The sequence below is a fragment of the Leucopleurus acutus genome (assembly GCF_964270905.1).
Source record: "Leucopleurus acutus genome assembly, chromosome: X".
In the NCBI taxonomy this organism is placed as follows: Eukaryota; Metazoa; Chordata; class Mammalia; order Artiodactyla; family Delphinidae; genus Leucopleurus; species Leucopleurus acutus.
In genome coordinates, this window is record NC_139148.1 from 49,519,424 (window position 1) to 49,533,434 (window position 14,011).

Consider the following 14,011-nt stretch of genomic DNA (forward strand, 5'->3'; position numbering starts at 1 on the left):
GTCTAAGAAAACCCAGTGAGAGTAATTAAATTCTAAGGAATAAGATTTTGAGCTTTGGAAGACCACAAACCATTCTAATAGCCAAGATTTTTTTCACCCCCCCCCCATACCAAGGATCAATTTTCTCCCCTTTGGGGGCAATGTCTTCCTGGCTGAGAATGCATGATCTAGGGCTTGCAGGGTAAAGCAAGAAGATCGGGTTATATATCAACTGCAATAGGAAGCCTTTGGAGAGTTTTAAGCAAGAAAGTGATATAATCTCATTTATATTTTAAAAGATCACTCCAGCTATTATGTGGAGATTTGAAAGGACAGCAAGGAAATCTTCATTCCCAACACCCAATTTAATCAACTTAAGGCCTTATCTTCTATTCTAAATCCTTTAGTTACTGAGATAACACATTTCTCTCCCCAGCTGCCAAAGCATCATGTCATGTGCTTACTGCTTTTGTTTTCAGTTATTTCTTCATCGTTGGCCCTTGGGGATTTGTTTCACAACCTTTAAAGTTCAGCTATATATTTAAAAGGAGACCTGTCATATTTTTTAAAATAAACTTATTTATTTTATTTATTTATTTTTGGCTGTGTTGGGTCTTCGTTGCTGCACATGGGCTTTCTCTAGTTGTGGTGAGCGGGGGCTACTCTTCGTTGCGGTGCGCAGGCTTCTCATTGCGGTGGTTTCTCGTGTTGCAGAGCATGGGCTCTAGGCACACGGGCTTCAGTAGTTGTGGCTCGAGGGCTCTAGAGCACAGGCTCAGTAGTTGTGGCGCACGGGGCTTAGTTGCTCCGCGGCATGTGGGACCTTCCCGGATCAGGGCTCGAACCCGTGTCCTGTGCATTGGCAGGCGGATTCTTAACCACTGCGCCACCAGGGAAGCCCGATCTGTCATATTTTATCCAACATTTTAAAGTGATTTAGCAAAAGAGTTTTCCTCTACCTACATTTTACTCTTTTTTTAAGCCAGTGAGTTTATTAGCCACTCTTTTGGTCAACTAGTGGTGTACTTCTCTTCCTTCATGATGGATACAAGAAGATTATAGGGGAGCCAGAGGAGTCATGCCCACTTCGTGAGGGCCCTCCTTCAATATCTACTGTTTTTTTCTTTAAGGAGTGAACTAGGCAGTTCATGGCTTACTTCAGAATCCTCTCAAATTGATTTGAGGGGATATGGGGATATATGTATATGTATAGCTGATTCACTTTTTGATACAGCAGAAACTAACAAACCATTGTAAAGCAATTATATTCCAATAAAGATGTCGAAAAAAAATGACATTAAAGCCACACTGAAAATATTAATCCTTTAAACTATAACCCATTGCAAATTGTGCCCAGGTATGTTGTACAACATATTAACTGCACAATGTAAGAAACAGTGGGTGAAATGGGTGAAAGGGGTCAAAAGGTACAAACTTCCAGCTATAAAATAAATGTCATATAGACATAATGTACAGCAAGGTGACTATAATTAATAATACTGTGTTGCATATTGAAAGCTGCTAAGAGAGTAGAGCTTAAAAATTCTCATCACAAGAAAAAAATAGTAACTATGAATGGTGATGGATATTAACTAGACTACTAAAATCATTTTGTAATATATACAAAATCAAATCATTATATTGCACACTTGAAACTAAATAATGTTATATGCCAATTATATGCTTCAATAAAATGAAATATTTTTTGAAAATAAAAATAATTTTTGAAAAAGAGATTTCATTTTGTTTCTTCTACCAAGTACTATGTATAGTGGTTGTCAACTAGGACCCTCATTCCCCTGGCTTCATATCTCCCAGTGACTTCTTTAACTGGTGAGATTAAGAGGTTGGACATGTCAGAAAACTTTTGCATTGTTTTTTGTATTTATCTCTTTTAGGCACAATCTAATTTATTTAAAACATAGAGAAAACTTTGTGGGCCAGTGGCACCTGTAGTTATATCCAGCTTTGCCTGTGACGGGATGAAGTATGAGGAAATACTTGTGTCCTGAGAGCTAAGTATGTCCTCCAAGCCATCTTTTATCAATTATAAAGGAGATATTTTGACCTCTATTTGTGTCATTATTTTGCCTGTCTCTCAAATGGTTACAAACTTGCATGGAGAAAAAGGGCTTTAATTATTGGTCCTTTGGAACCTCAACCAAAAAATTATGATGAGCTGTGGCACAATTTCATTCTGGAAGGGAAGGAGCAACCATTATAGGTATGCCATGACCTGACCTTACTTCTTCAAGATAAATACAGGACCTGGGTCATTAGGGGATGTACTGTCATATCTAAGACATGAAAGGAAACTTTTGCCGTTCCAAAGCGGCACTTTGTAGTTGTCTCCTGGGGGAAAGGGTTGGGAGAATCTGACAATATTCCTTTAAATGTAATACATGCCCAAACCAAGACTGATTGTGTGATCCCATAACTGATAATTAATCACTAATATCATACCTACCTCCATTTTAACCCAGAAAGGACAATATCATTTGGGCTAGGGCAAGGGGGATGGAATGTGATCTAGGCAATGCACTTAAAACAATTCTACATTAGTAAATGCATCTATACAAATAAGAAAGTTTAAGACCTGCCCAAAACCAGCCTCCTTTTAAATAACTAATTATGTTAAATTCTGTACTAACTGATTTAAACCCATGATAAACTCTGTTTGGGGTACCTGCTGCTGTTATCATGATAGCAACTTTTACTTCTTACCTGTTTCCAATAGAAGGAGAAGGGAACATTCCAAGGAGGTGAAGCAACAGTAGGAATGTATACAGGTTTTCTTGGTCAGTTTCTCAATCTCACTTCATCAGAATTATACACTCAGTCTAAGGAAGGAAGAGCCCAAATGCTTCATCTGTATTTTCATTTGGGAAATTGTGTGTCTCAAGGATATTAGCAAGCCTAGCATTGTAACTGACACCTCTCTTCCACCAAATATCTTGTCTAAGGACAAATCAGGCAAGATACACTACAAAATATAGACAGAATTAGACCAATTTCACATTGCACTCACTGCTGCCAGAGTGGTTTAAACCATCATATCTGTTACCTGGATTATTGGAATAGTCCCGAATTGATCTCCTGTTTTCCATCTTTGTGCCCCATTACAGACTATACTCCAGAGTCTCCAGTGATCCTGTTAAAATATGAGACAAATCATGTTGTGCTTATGCTGAAAATACTCGAATGGCTCCCCATCACACACAGTGTAAAAGTCAAATTCCATTCTAGGCCCTCCGAGGCTCCAAGCTATATGCTTCTCCCAGATCCACATCACCTCTCTGAACTCACTTTCTGATATTCTCTACCTTGCTCACTCAGCTCCAGCCATGCTGGTATCCTCAGTGTTCCTTGAACATGCCAGGCCTACTCCTGCCTTGGGACCTCAGCACTTGCTGTCCTGCTACCTGGAATGCTCCGTCCCCAGACAGCCACAGGGCCAGTTCTCTCATTGCCTTCAGATATTTACACAAAAACCAGGCTCTCAGTGAGGCCCTCTGTTCAGCCTCCTCCCTGGAATTTAAGTCTCCCTGTTCGTTGCTTTATTTTTTCCTTCCTAACTCTCATCACTTGGAAAATACTTTATATTTTGCTTATTGTCTCTTGGCTACTGTCTGTCTCCCACACTAATATGAAAGTTCCATGAAGATAAGATTATTTATTTGTTTATAACCATATCATAAGGACCTGTGTCTAGAAGACTGCCTGGCAGAGAGACCACCTGAACTAAGTATTGGTGAGATGAAAATAGAGCAAATAAATTAAAAAGCAAGTTGGGTTAAAGTAAGCCAAAGAGGGGCTAGGCAGTTTTCCCTGGGTCTAGCCCCAAAACTACCAATGCAAGTGCCTCCAGGAGACAACTGGGCATTTTATTAGAGCGAAGCAGGCCAACTGGGGGTGTGGCCCCATTGAGAGAGCATTCTGAGTCTAAAATGGCTGAGCCCTTCCTCAGAGCCAGCTGCTTGTATCATTGTTGGAATGTGGGTCCTAATCCTTGGTCTATTGTTTTTGTTTTTATTTTTTCAGGTAAGCCAGAAATGTGGATTTTTGAAATGTGAAATCCCCCAAATGTCTAAGTAGCTAATTTTAAAATGGAGAATGATAAAAACATGACGATCAAGCAAAATATGACAGCAGGCTGAAATTGGCCCATGAGTGCCCTGCAGGTGTTTGCTAGACTGAATTATGTGCTGTATGAAAGAAAACTTATCCCTGTTCTGGTGAGGTGGGCTTGCCTTGTGTAATTCTGGAGGCAAACAACTTCAGGCCGTGTTGGGTGGAGAGAATGAACTGGAATTACCAACTTCTTTCAACTCTTGGAAGTTCCCTGCCTCCCTCTTTCCCTGCTATGCCTGGAGTTAAGGAAACCTGGGCATTGGGTAGTCACCAGAACTGTTTCTTTGAGGGTAGGGGAATATTTCAGTGAAGTGTGGAGTGGGAAAACCAGAGAGAGGGTTTTGAAGGAAACTTCCACAGCTGGACCAGGGAAAGGAAAGAAGGAGAGAAGGACAAAGACCCATGTGTTGGGACATTGTATCTCTGAGGGAACTTATTGGGGGTTACAACACCCTCTCCCCACCAACCACCTATGTGGTACCATACAGTCGAAGGACTTAGTTATACAAAGTCACAACTCCCCACCCAACTGCTCATGCCATCTATCTCACCTGGAAATAGAGCTGCACAAATTTCCATCACAGCTCCCCGTGTGCGTGAAGTGGGCAAGACAGGTCAGAAGGTACCTGTGAAAGGCCAGTAGCCACTGGCTTTGTCGGGATATAGCCAGAATGGGGCATCTGGAGGCAGCAGACCTCCATCTGGTGAAGCACTGGGTGGAGCCACCTGTGGTTTTAGGCAACTGCTGAAAGAAGCATGGACAGTCAAGTATTCCCCACACCCGGGAGAGAAACAATGAGCTCAATCCTCCGATGCCCGTCCTCTGTAAGGAGGCCAGGTATAGTCCAGGAGGAGGAAGAACAGTGAGGAGACTGCTGTACCTGGGTTTAGCAAGTTTCCATTTTTCTGGATAAAATGCTTTCCAAATGCAAGGTGGCACATCTCTTAAGTTCTGAGCAACCCACTGACCTGTTCCCCACAAGAATCGTTTATTCAGTGTAGGCGAAGGGAACCAAGGCCTTCTGGTCTGAGATTTACTGCTCTTGGGTCCTCTGGAAAATACGAGGAAGCTGCCCACAGGCCCCTGCTTATGGAGTGCCATGTTAGTGTGTTTAGGCTGAGGGTTTGGGTTCTGCTCAGCGGGTGTGGCATGAACTCCCTGATATTATAAAAGGCTTTTAGGTATAAACTTGGCTCCTGCTTAACTCTTGAGACATTCCTGTCAAAATGTCCTAGGGAAGCTCCAATCCACCTGGTTTCTTTGACAGTTGCCACCTTCTTTGGGCACAGAGCTAGGGAGGGTAATTTGGATACTGCCAGAAGTCCTATTTTTCCTTGGGTCTTCCCATCTCTCATGGATCCCACTCCCCATATCTTGTTGTCTGTATTCTCACTCCCTCTGTCAGTCTTTCATCTTAGAATTCCTCTTTCCTCGATGTCCCTCCCCTTCTGGCCCCTCACTCATGCATAGAACTCCATTTGAGTATCCTTTTAGCCTCTCCCCAGATCTCTGCCAACTTCATCTTTCTCTCCCTTGCTCTGGATCTCTTCTAAACGTCCTTGTGTCCCTCTCTACTCAATTTATTCTGTCTGTTTTCCTCTAAGCCTCAAGATCTCACTCTCCCTCTGTTATTCTTCACCCCCTCCCAGTTGTGTGCCTCCCCCTCTTAGGTCATCCCGCCCGCTAGGGAGCCTCTCCATTTTTGACCCCTCCCCACCTCCTGCTAAGCAGCCACCTCCCCTTCTCCCTTCCCCCACAGCTCATCTCTAGTTCCTTCTCCTCCCCCCTCCCTAGACCAGACCAGCTAAGTCCTATTCCATTTTTAGATGACTGATTATGATACTAGCTGAACTTTATTCACAGCCTGAATTTACAGCTGTTCCTTCCTTTCATGCCCTAGCCACCAAACACACCCAGTCATTTCAACATGACAAATTCCTTACACACAGCATGTCATGGCCACATAAATTTGTATTTTTTCAGGACAAAACAACAGTTATGCTGGCAAAGATGTCGGATTAACAGGGACCCTAAAACTTTCAATACACTGAAAAGTAACATTATTTTGCATGTCTACAAAGTACACATTTGTTTTCACAAATGTGGCAAAGTTTACCCTAACAGTTAGGACTTTTTCACCAAATCATAGACATAGATATGGAAATCATCATCAAACTTGATGAAATACACAGAGGGTTTGGCTTCCACTTGGTGAATGACCATGCCGATCCGTTTGGAGCCATCTTCTTTGGTATATTCCACATGTTTACCTATCAGGCCATCTACAACTCCTCCTGGCTCCCTCTCTGCTGGAGGAGACTCACCGGACTCTGGCATGATACGGAGGTCTCCTTCTTTATAATCATCTAGAAGCTGGTACATGTACAAGACAGGATCTTTCTCATAGGTAATATAAAACCAGGCTTTCATGATAGGTGCTTGGGCCAAGACCATTCCTCTCCATTCATCCTTAGAACCATGCTCACCCTCAAACATATGTTCCACAGCTTTACCAATTATGGTATTTGCAAGGTTTGCATCACTGACTTGAGATGATGCCACCCTGTCAGAAAGAATTTTAAGAGACAAAACTCTTTCATCTCTGTGAAGTTCCAGTCCATAGACACAGTCAATTCCATCATATTTCACCAGATAAAGAGAAGGATTTATAGGCACCTGATCCAGAACGGTTCCTTTCCACTGGGTGATGGGCTCATCGCCTTCCTTCCATCCGTGTGAAATCCTGCAGCCCACGATGTTCCTGCGGGGCTGGGACGAAGGTCTGCCTCTCTGTTTCTTTTGGGAGGCTTTTCTCTTTGTCATGTTTGCAGACCCAGTGGCCCGTCCTGCAACTGCCCTGGTTTGTTGCCCTTCGGCCTCCTGCGAGTTGGGGGTTTTCATGTCTGCAAGGAGGAGGAGAGAAGAGAAGAGAGGAACATTCAATATGCCATAAGGTGAAGTTCTCCCGACAGCGTCGTCTCCATGTACCCTGCGCCAGCGCCTAAAATTTCCCCATGAGCCTGGCAGCAATGCTGGAAATCCTGGCTGTGTGCCTGAAAGTGCTCTCCCTTCTAGGTTCCTTGAGGTTGCGGGAGAAGGCGGCAGCGGCAGTGGTGCTGCCTGGGGTTAGGAGCTCTGCAGGAGGGGGCGGGCTACCTCCTTGTTCAGAGACCCCAGCCTCCGTCACCCGCCACTGGTGCCCACTCTCAATCCCCTGCAAAACCCCTGTCCCTCCACCGCCCTGACCCGCATGCACTGTCCTCCTGCTCTGAGCACCCCAGTCTGCTACCCACACGCCCCCGTCCACCCCCACTCTCTTTCTTGGCCCCCAGCGCCCTCGCCTCTCCGTGCTCACCTTCAATGTCTTGCCTGATTCCTTACGCTATTCCCCTTTCCTACTGCCCATTGCACTCCCCCTTCCCACCCCGGCGCCCGCCTCCACCCCTTATCTCCTGCAGGAGTCCATCCCATCCCCCTTCTCCATCCCAGCGCCCACCAATGGCCTTGCCTTGCCTGGCGTCCACCGCCCCGGATCTCGGGCTTCACGTGTGCAAATCGGGCACCTCGCAGCTTCCTTTGCGGTGAGCCTGCGTCCAAGAAGGATCCGCAGGCTCCGGAGGAGCCGGGTGTTTGCAAGAGCTGGAAGGGGAGGATCCTTAGGCGGCGAGCGTGTTTAGTAGGTCGGGGGCGGGGTGGTAGGCGAGGAGGATGGCGATGGGCGGTGTCTTCAGCGCTGGGCTCAAGGGCCCTCTGCCTCCTTGTTTGTGGTGGTTGCCTCTCTGGCACATGGGTCTCCCACCAGCCGCTACTGGTGCAGTAGTCTCTTCCCTCTTTCTGCATAGGACTAGGCTCTTAGTTTCCTGTTAGTGAAGAGGCCTCCCCTTCCTCCTAAACCCTATGCGGCCAGCCTCCATTGCCCTGGAGCCACTCCTAGGCCGCTCCTCTCCTTTCCAAAATTTAGATCTCTGGAAACTCTAGGTGGTCTTTTCCTCTGCAGGTACTTCCCACCTCCACCCTCTCAGGCTCTCTAGCTCCACCCCTCAGCTGCCCTGCTTGGGTGCCTCTTAATTTTTCACAGGTTCTTCATATTTTTTGCACACACAAGTTCACACAAAACATATATGGATACAGAAATCCTTTATATTCATACACAAATATATTTTTGTGCATACATATTTTTCTGTATATTTCTGATATTCATATTCACTGATATATAATCCTAAATACACACCTCTTCCCAATCACATAACACACAGGCATATTTTTTGGTATACGACTACACAGAAATACATATAATAAGAATTTCTCCAACGCATGTGTAGGCTCTTTTAGATTTGGAGACTTAGCTTGGAGAAATAGTGAGTTATTTTAAGCTTAAAGAGTTTTTTTTTGTGTGACTCCAATTTGTAACAAATATCTAGTTTTGCATAAAGTGACATTGATTTTGTATCTTGTTTGTATCCTTTTTGTTACTTATAGTTTTTTTTCCACCATATCGCGTAATTCTTTAAAATATCACTATTATGGTGTTATATCAGTAGGAAAGCAATCTCAAACTGATTTAAAATAACAGTAATTTATTGGGTAATTATTTGAATAATCTTATAGATGTCAGATTGGGCTTAATCTAAGTGCTCACTGTTATGGGCTGAATCGTTTCCCCTGCAAATTCGTATGTAGAAGTCTTAGCCCCCAATACCTCAGAATGTGAATGTATTTGGGCGTAGTGTCTTTAAAGTGGTATTTATAGTGAAATGGGGTTGCATGGGTAGGCTTTAATGTAATATAACTTGTGTCCTTATAAGAAGAGGTGATCAGAATGCAGACATACCTGGAAGAGCAACCATGTGAAAATAGAGAAGATGGCTATCTGGAACGCCAAGGAAAGTGGCCTCAGAAAAGAGTCAACCCTGCCGACACCTTGATCTTGGACTCATAGCCTGCAGAACTGGGAGAAAATAAATTTGTTTTGTTTAAGCCACTGAATCTGTGGTACTTTTTTATGACAGCCCTAATAAATGAATGTATTCAATGCTGTCACCAGAAACCTACTTTTGTTCCATCTTCTATTTTCTCTGTGTTGTCAGTTTCATTCTGAAGCTTATGTTACAATATGGCTGTCAGCAACTTTGGGAGTTATATGCTCCCTTATTCATATCCAGTGACAAAGAAAACCTTTTTAGAGCAACTTTTGATCAAAATTTTGCTTTACTTTGATTGGGAACTTCATAGGTCGTTTGCCTGTCCTTATACTATGACCAAAGACAATGCTGTGTCCACTTATTTTAGTTTCACTTTATATACTTATTTCAGAAACAATTACATTAACAAAGTGAATCTGTTTGAATAATTGGCTCATGCTAATCAAGTGCCGCTCCCGAAGTTGGGGTTGGGGTCAATCCCACAAAAATTGCATAGGTCCTATACAATGAAGGAGGATTGAAATGGATACTGGAGTAATCAATAATGTCCCCAGAAATTCGACGTTATTACTTTGAAAGACAATCTAAAAGTTTTTATTATTCTAAAATTTGTGTTTCTCTGATACTACTCTTAGATCTATACAACTGCCAAGTAATTGCAGATTTGTTCATATTTCTTTGATGAGGTAGTAATAATTTATCCCCTTTCAAAAATTTTATTCCTAAATTTTTGTAATTTGTTGGTATATTTACATCATCCCCTGTTGTTGAGTTTCGTTTATTGAAAATCTTTCACGGAGAATCAAACGAGCCTCTTTTACAGTTATCCTTTCATATTCATGGTTTTGAATTATCTGACCCCATAAGGGTAACCAGTAGGGTAAGACTAGTATGTTAAATGTTCCAAGGCATCAAAGTTCACTCTGTACTTAGAAACCAACACAAATATCCTCTCCTGAAAACACAGCTTTCTGATTTCCTTTTGTTGAGGGTCACCGTCTTCAAGGGAATCTGGAATAACTAACAAGTCCTAACCGACCTACCTTCTTGGGAATTAAAGTTGATGCAGGAAGAACTTGATAATAATCCCACTAAGTATCTACAGGAAGGACTTTGGTGTTGTCCTAGAAAATATTTCTCCAGTGCCACTCCAGCTAGAAACTATGTAGTGTGCAGGAATGGTCCCTTAAATATCACTGAGGTATTACATTTCCCAACTGTTTTCACTTATCCCACCTTGTGCTTTATCCAAACTACAAAGCTTTTAAGGCCAAATATATTTCTTATATGCTATCTTTTCTTTCATCTTGGCCTTATCTATTCATTTCTCAAACTGACTCCCACATCTTGCCAGTTGCCTTTGAGATCCCATTGACCACAACTTTCAGGTTTCTTGTCCTCCTTTAAAACAGTTATTACACCTCAGATTCACCCAGAAAATCTCAAAACTGACTGCACTTTCTTCATTTTCCATGTATTAACTTGACCATACATCTATTAACAAATTCTGGTTAAATTCCTTGAGCTGAACATTTATAATTGGATTGTATGGAGCTGTGGTACAAACTCAATCTCGAAGAAAGCAAGGACCATTCCACATCTAAGGTTTTTGGTCACTGGCCTAGCACTCTACTTTCTTTTTTTGTTTTGTTTTGTGATACGCGGGCCTCTCACTGTTGTGGCCTCTCCCGTTGAGGAGCACAGGCTCTGGACGCGCAGGCTCAGCGGCCATGGCTCACGGACCCAGCCGCTGCGCGGCATGTGGGATCTTCCTGGACTGGGGCACGAACCTGTGTCCCCTGCATCAGCAGGCGGACTCTCAACCACTGCACCACCAGGAAAGCCCAGCACTCTACTTTTAAAACACAAGATTTTAGGCAGCACAGTTACAGTGATCTTTAAGAAAGGGGGAAAGTTATTGATGCCCCCAACTTCCATTTCCTTGTCATATCATATTGAGTTCCTCACTTTCTTTGGTTTGCTGCACTGGGGAATAATGGCAACTTCTCACTATGACTGACACCCAGTAGAGTTGTCCATCTAAAGACTGACTTGAGCTGGGATTACTGGCCTGGCTGTGATAATTGAGCAGTCTATTCAGAAGTCCCATTGAAAGAATGTGTAGCCACTTTATGTGGGTTTGTGGACTTTCTCATCAGGGTTCAGTTTCTTACAAAGCTACTTCTCACGATGAAGCTATGACAGGAAAGTACTATCCAAGACAGTATCAATGTTCTTTTTATTTATACATGTGGCCGACACTACACAGACTTCTAATACTCCAGCTTTTTGTTGGGGTGAATGACTCAATGGCTAAAAGTTACAGAAGAGGGGGACATTCTAGAGCTATTCTTTACATATATCTCTAGTTTAAGCTGTGAAGAAAAGGTTGAGTGTTTTTGATGATAATTCTTTAACTCTGATGCATGAAAAACACAGGGCTGATTGACTCCATTATTCTAGATGTATATATATATATTACCTCTTCTTAGATCCTAACTCACATTGACCCATCCCACTGTGGCTTGGGAAATGGGTTGTGCTATGGACTGAATTGTGTCCCCCCCAAATTTATACATTGAGGCCCTAACTCCTGATGTGATGATATTTGGAGATGGGGCCTCTAGGAGATGATATGGGTTAGATAAGGTTACATGGGTGGGGCCTTCATGATAGGATTAGCAAACTTATAAGAAGGGGAAGAGACACTAATGCTCTGTCTATACAATGTAAGGACACAGCAAGAAGGTGTTCTTCTGCAAGCACCTTGATCTTGGATTTCCAGTCTCTAAAATTGTGAGAAGTAAATTTTTGTTGTTTAAGCCACCCAGTCTATGGTATTTTGTTATGGCAGCCCAAGCAGACTAATACATGTTGTGACCTTGGCAGTGAGCCTTGAGCAATTTTCCCTCCAGGTCAACACCTACCCCTTTCCTACACATGTACATCTGCCCTGGATCTTACTCTCTTTCAAACAACAAATTTATTTAAATCCTGCACTAACTGTTATAACTCCTTGTCAAACTCACATTTGTACTTAACTCCCACTGTTGGAAGTACTGGGGGTGGGGGTCTCAGTGTATTAAAACCCTTTTCCCCCTCAATTGTAGGCTATTCCTTGACTTCTATGGCAACAACACAATTGTCTTTGATTTCTGTCTTCTGAGCAGATAAGAGCTTTAGCGCAAACAGAACCTAAGCATTACAGTTCATCCTAATGAGTATAAATAATTCAGTGTACCATGTGCAAGAGTTGGGATGGTGAGCTTTGTGTAACCACACCCCAATTTTTGGGACACTTCAGTTGAATTCAGGGCTTCAGAACTTCTGGATTCTGCAGAAGGAAGAAAAGGCGTTTCTATGGGTTATTGTATAGAGGTAGGGGCATTCACCTACTTTGGGAGCTTTGGCCCAGTGAAATCAATTTATCAAGAAACAAACTCAGAAGTATTTGGCAACAGGTCAGAGTGGACCTCCTGTATTTGTACCCATAGACTCTGAAGGGCTTCTGGGGAGATTAAGATCAATAGACAGCATCACAGTCTCAGCCAGAGGAGGATCCCCACAGGCCTTGGACCCATAGGTCCATTTCAATAGGGTTTGCCTGTGATGTCAGAGACTCTACAGGAAAATGATAGTAGCATATCAACTCAACTGTTAGGGGTGCCACTGACTCTAGTCTTCCTACAAGTATTGTTAGCAGCAAGTATGTGAAAGTGATTGTGGTCTATACAGATAGAATTTCAAAGAAATAAAAAGGTTTCTTATTTTTCCTTGGTATTCTAAAGCCATTGGAAAATCCCTTTAAGGGTTACTTTGGCCCTAGATAAGATCTTTGTAATTTCCTCCAGTGCTTATATTCTAAGAGTGCATTTTATTTCATCTGTTAATTATAAAGCAAATTGTTTAAAATGATAAGTTAAATTGTGAATTGACAAGTATTCAAGGGTAATGAGTTTAAACGGTTATTAGAAAAGATTTCATTGAGCTAATGTGACAATAACTGCATATATTGGGATTTCTAATTAAAATATGTTCTTATACAATAATTGCCTACATTGTGATCCTTGTTAAAATAACTGTAAAAATAATCATAAAATAAGAAATAATTGCCTAAAGTAGTTTAAATTGCTTTTTGAAGTACATTCAAAATATTTATAAATGACTGGCTCCCCTTGGAGCTGCACTATAGAATCTTTCCCTAAGTGATAATAGTTAATGCCCCAGTCCTAGACTCCAGATTGTACAGCCTAAGCCTTCCTAGAACTCAAACTTTAATGTGTCTATGAATGGTCTAGGGGTATTATTAAAATGAAGATTCTGATTAAGTACATCTGAAGTAGGGCCTGAGATTCTGTATTTCTAACAAGTTCCCAGGTGATGCCCATGCTGCTGGTACACGGACTACACTTTGAGAAGCAAGGGGTAAAATTTCCATTAAGTAACTTCTTGGCCAAACAAAACTGGGGTAGAATACCTCCTAAGGAGCCTCAGTTTATGAGGCTTTTCTTTTCTCAGTATGAAACGAAGACAGTTCTGGGAACTATAAAAAACTAGAAGAGCTTATTACCTGTGTTTTTCTAATGACTGTACCAACATCTAGGATACTAATATGCTTTATTTTATAAAACTCAACATATTATTTGAGGACATAAGTTGTAGGTGTGGTAGATATCTACAAATGAAATTCACTAAGCTTGAATATATTGCTTCAAAAATTTTGTCTCATGTGTCCACAAGGAGTATTCTGAAATACTAATGTACCCACTCACAACTTTTAGGGTGATATCTAAATGTTTTCATTACAAATGTATGTAATTGCAAAGGATATAACTTCCTTTGTACTGTTACTGCTGAAATTTTTAAATGAGATTGTTACATTGCTCTTTTAAGTGGATCCAATGAAATAAAATACTATAACTATTTGACATCTGCCATCATCCATTTTTTAAAAATGCACATATATTAATATTGGAAA

The 14,011-nt window shown here is 42.0% G+C and overlaps 1 protein-coding gene and 1 long non-coding RNA gene across 3 annotated transcripts in view; both read right to left on the bottom strand.

The window, feature by feature from the left end:
- The window catches only part of LOC309977760, a 946,815-nt gene that overhangs the window by 598,370 nt on the left and 334,434 nt on the right, over positions 1-14,011 (bottom strand). The window lies entirely within an intron of this gene.
- LOC309978304 (spindlin-2B) lies at positions 6,236-7,012 on the bottom strand (the record flags this gene model as incomplete). 2 transcript variants are annotated; one of them, XM_082864718.1, is made up of 2 exons in its annotated part: positions 6,236-6,484; positions 6,788-7,012. In XM_082864718.1, 2 exons carry the CDS (start codon positions 7,010-7,012, stop codon positions 6,236-6,238), a joined length of 474 nt encoding a protein of 157 aa, XP_082720844.1. The 2 variants fall into 2 exon arrangements, with proteins under 2 accessions (XP_082720844.1, XP_082720843.1); XM_082864717.1 differs by having other exon boundaries at positions 6,236-7,012.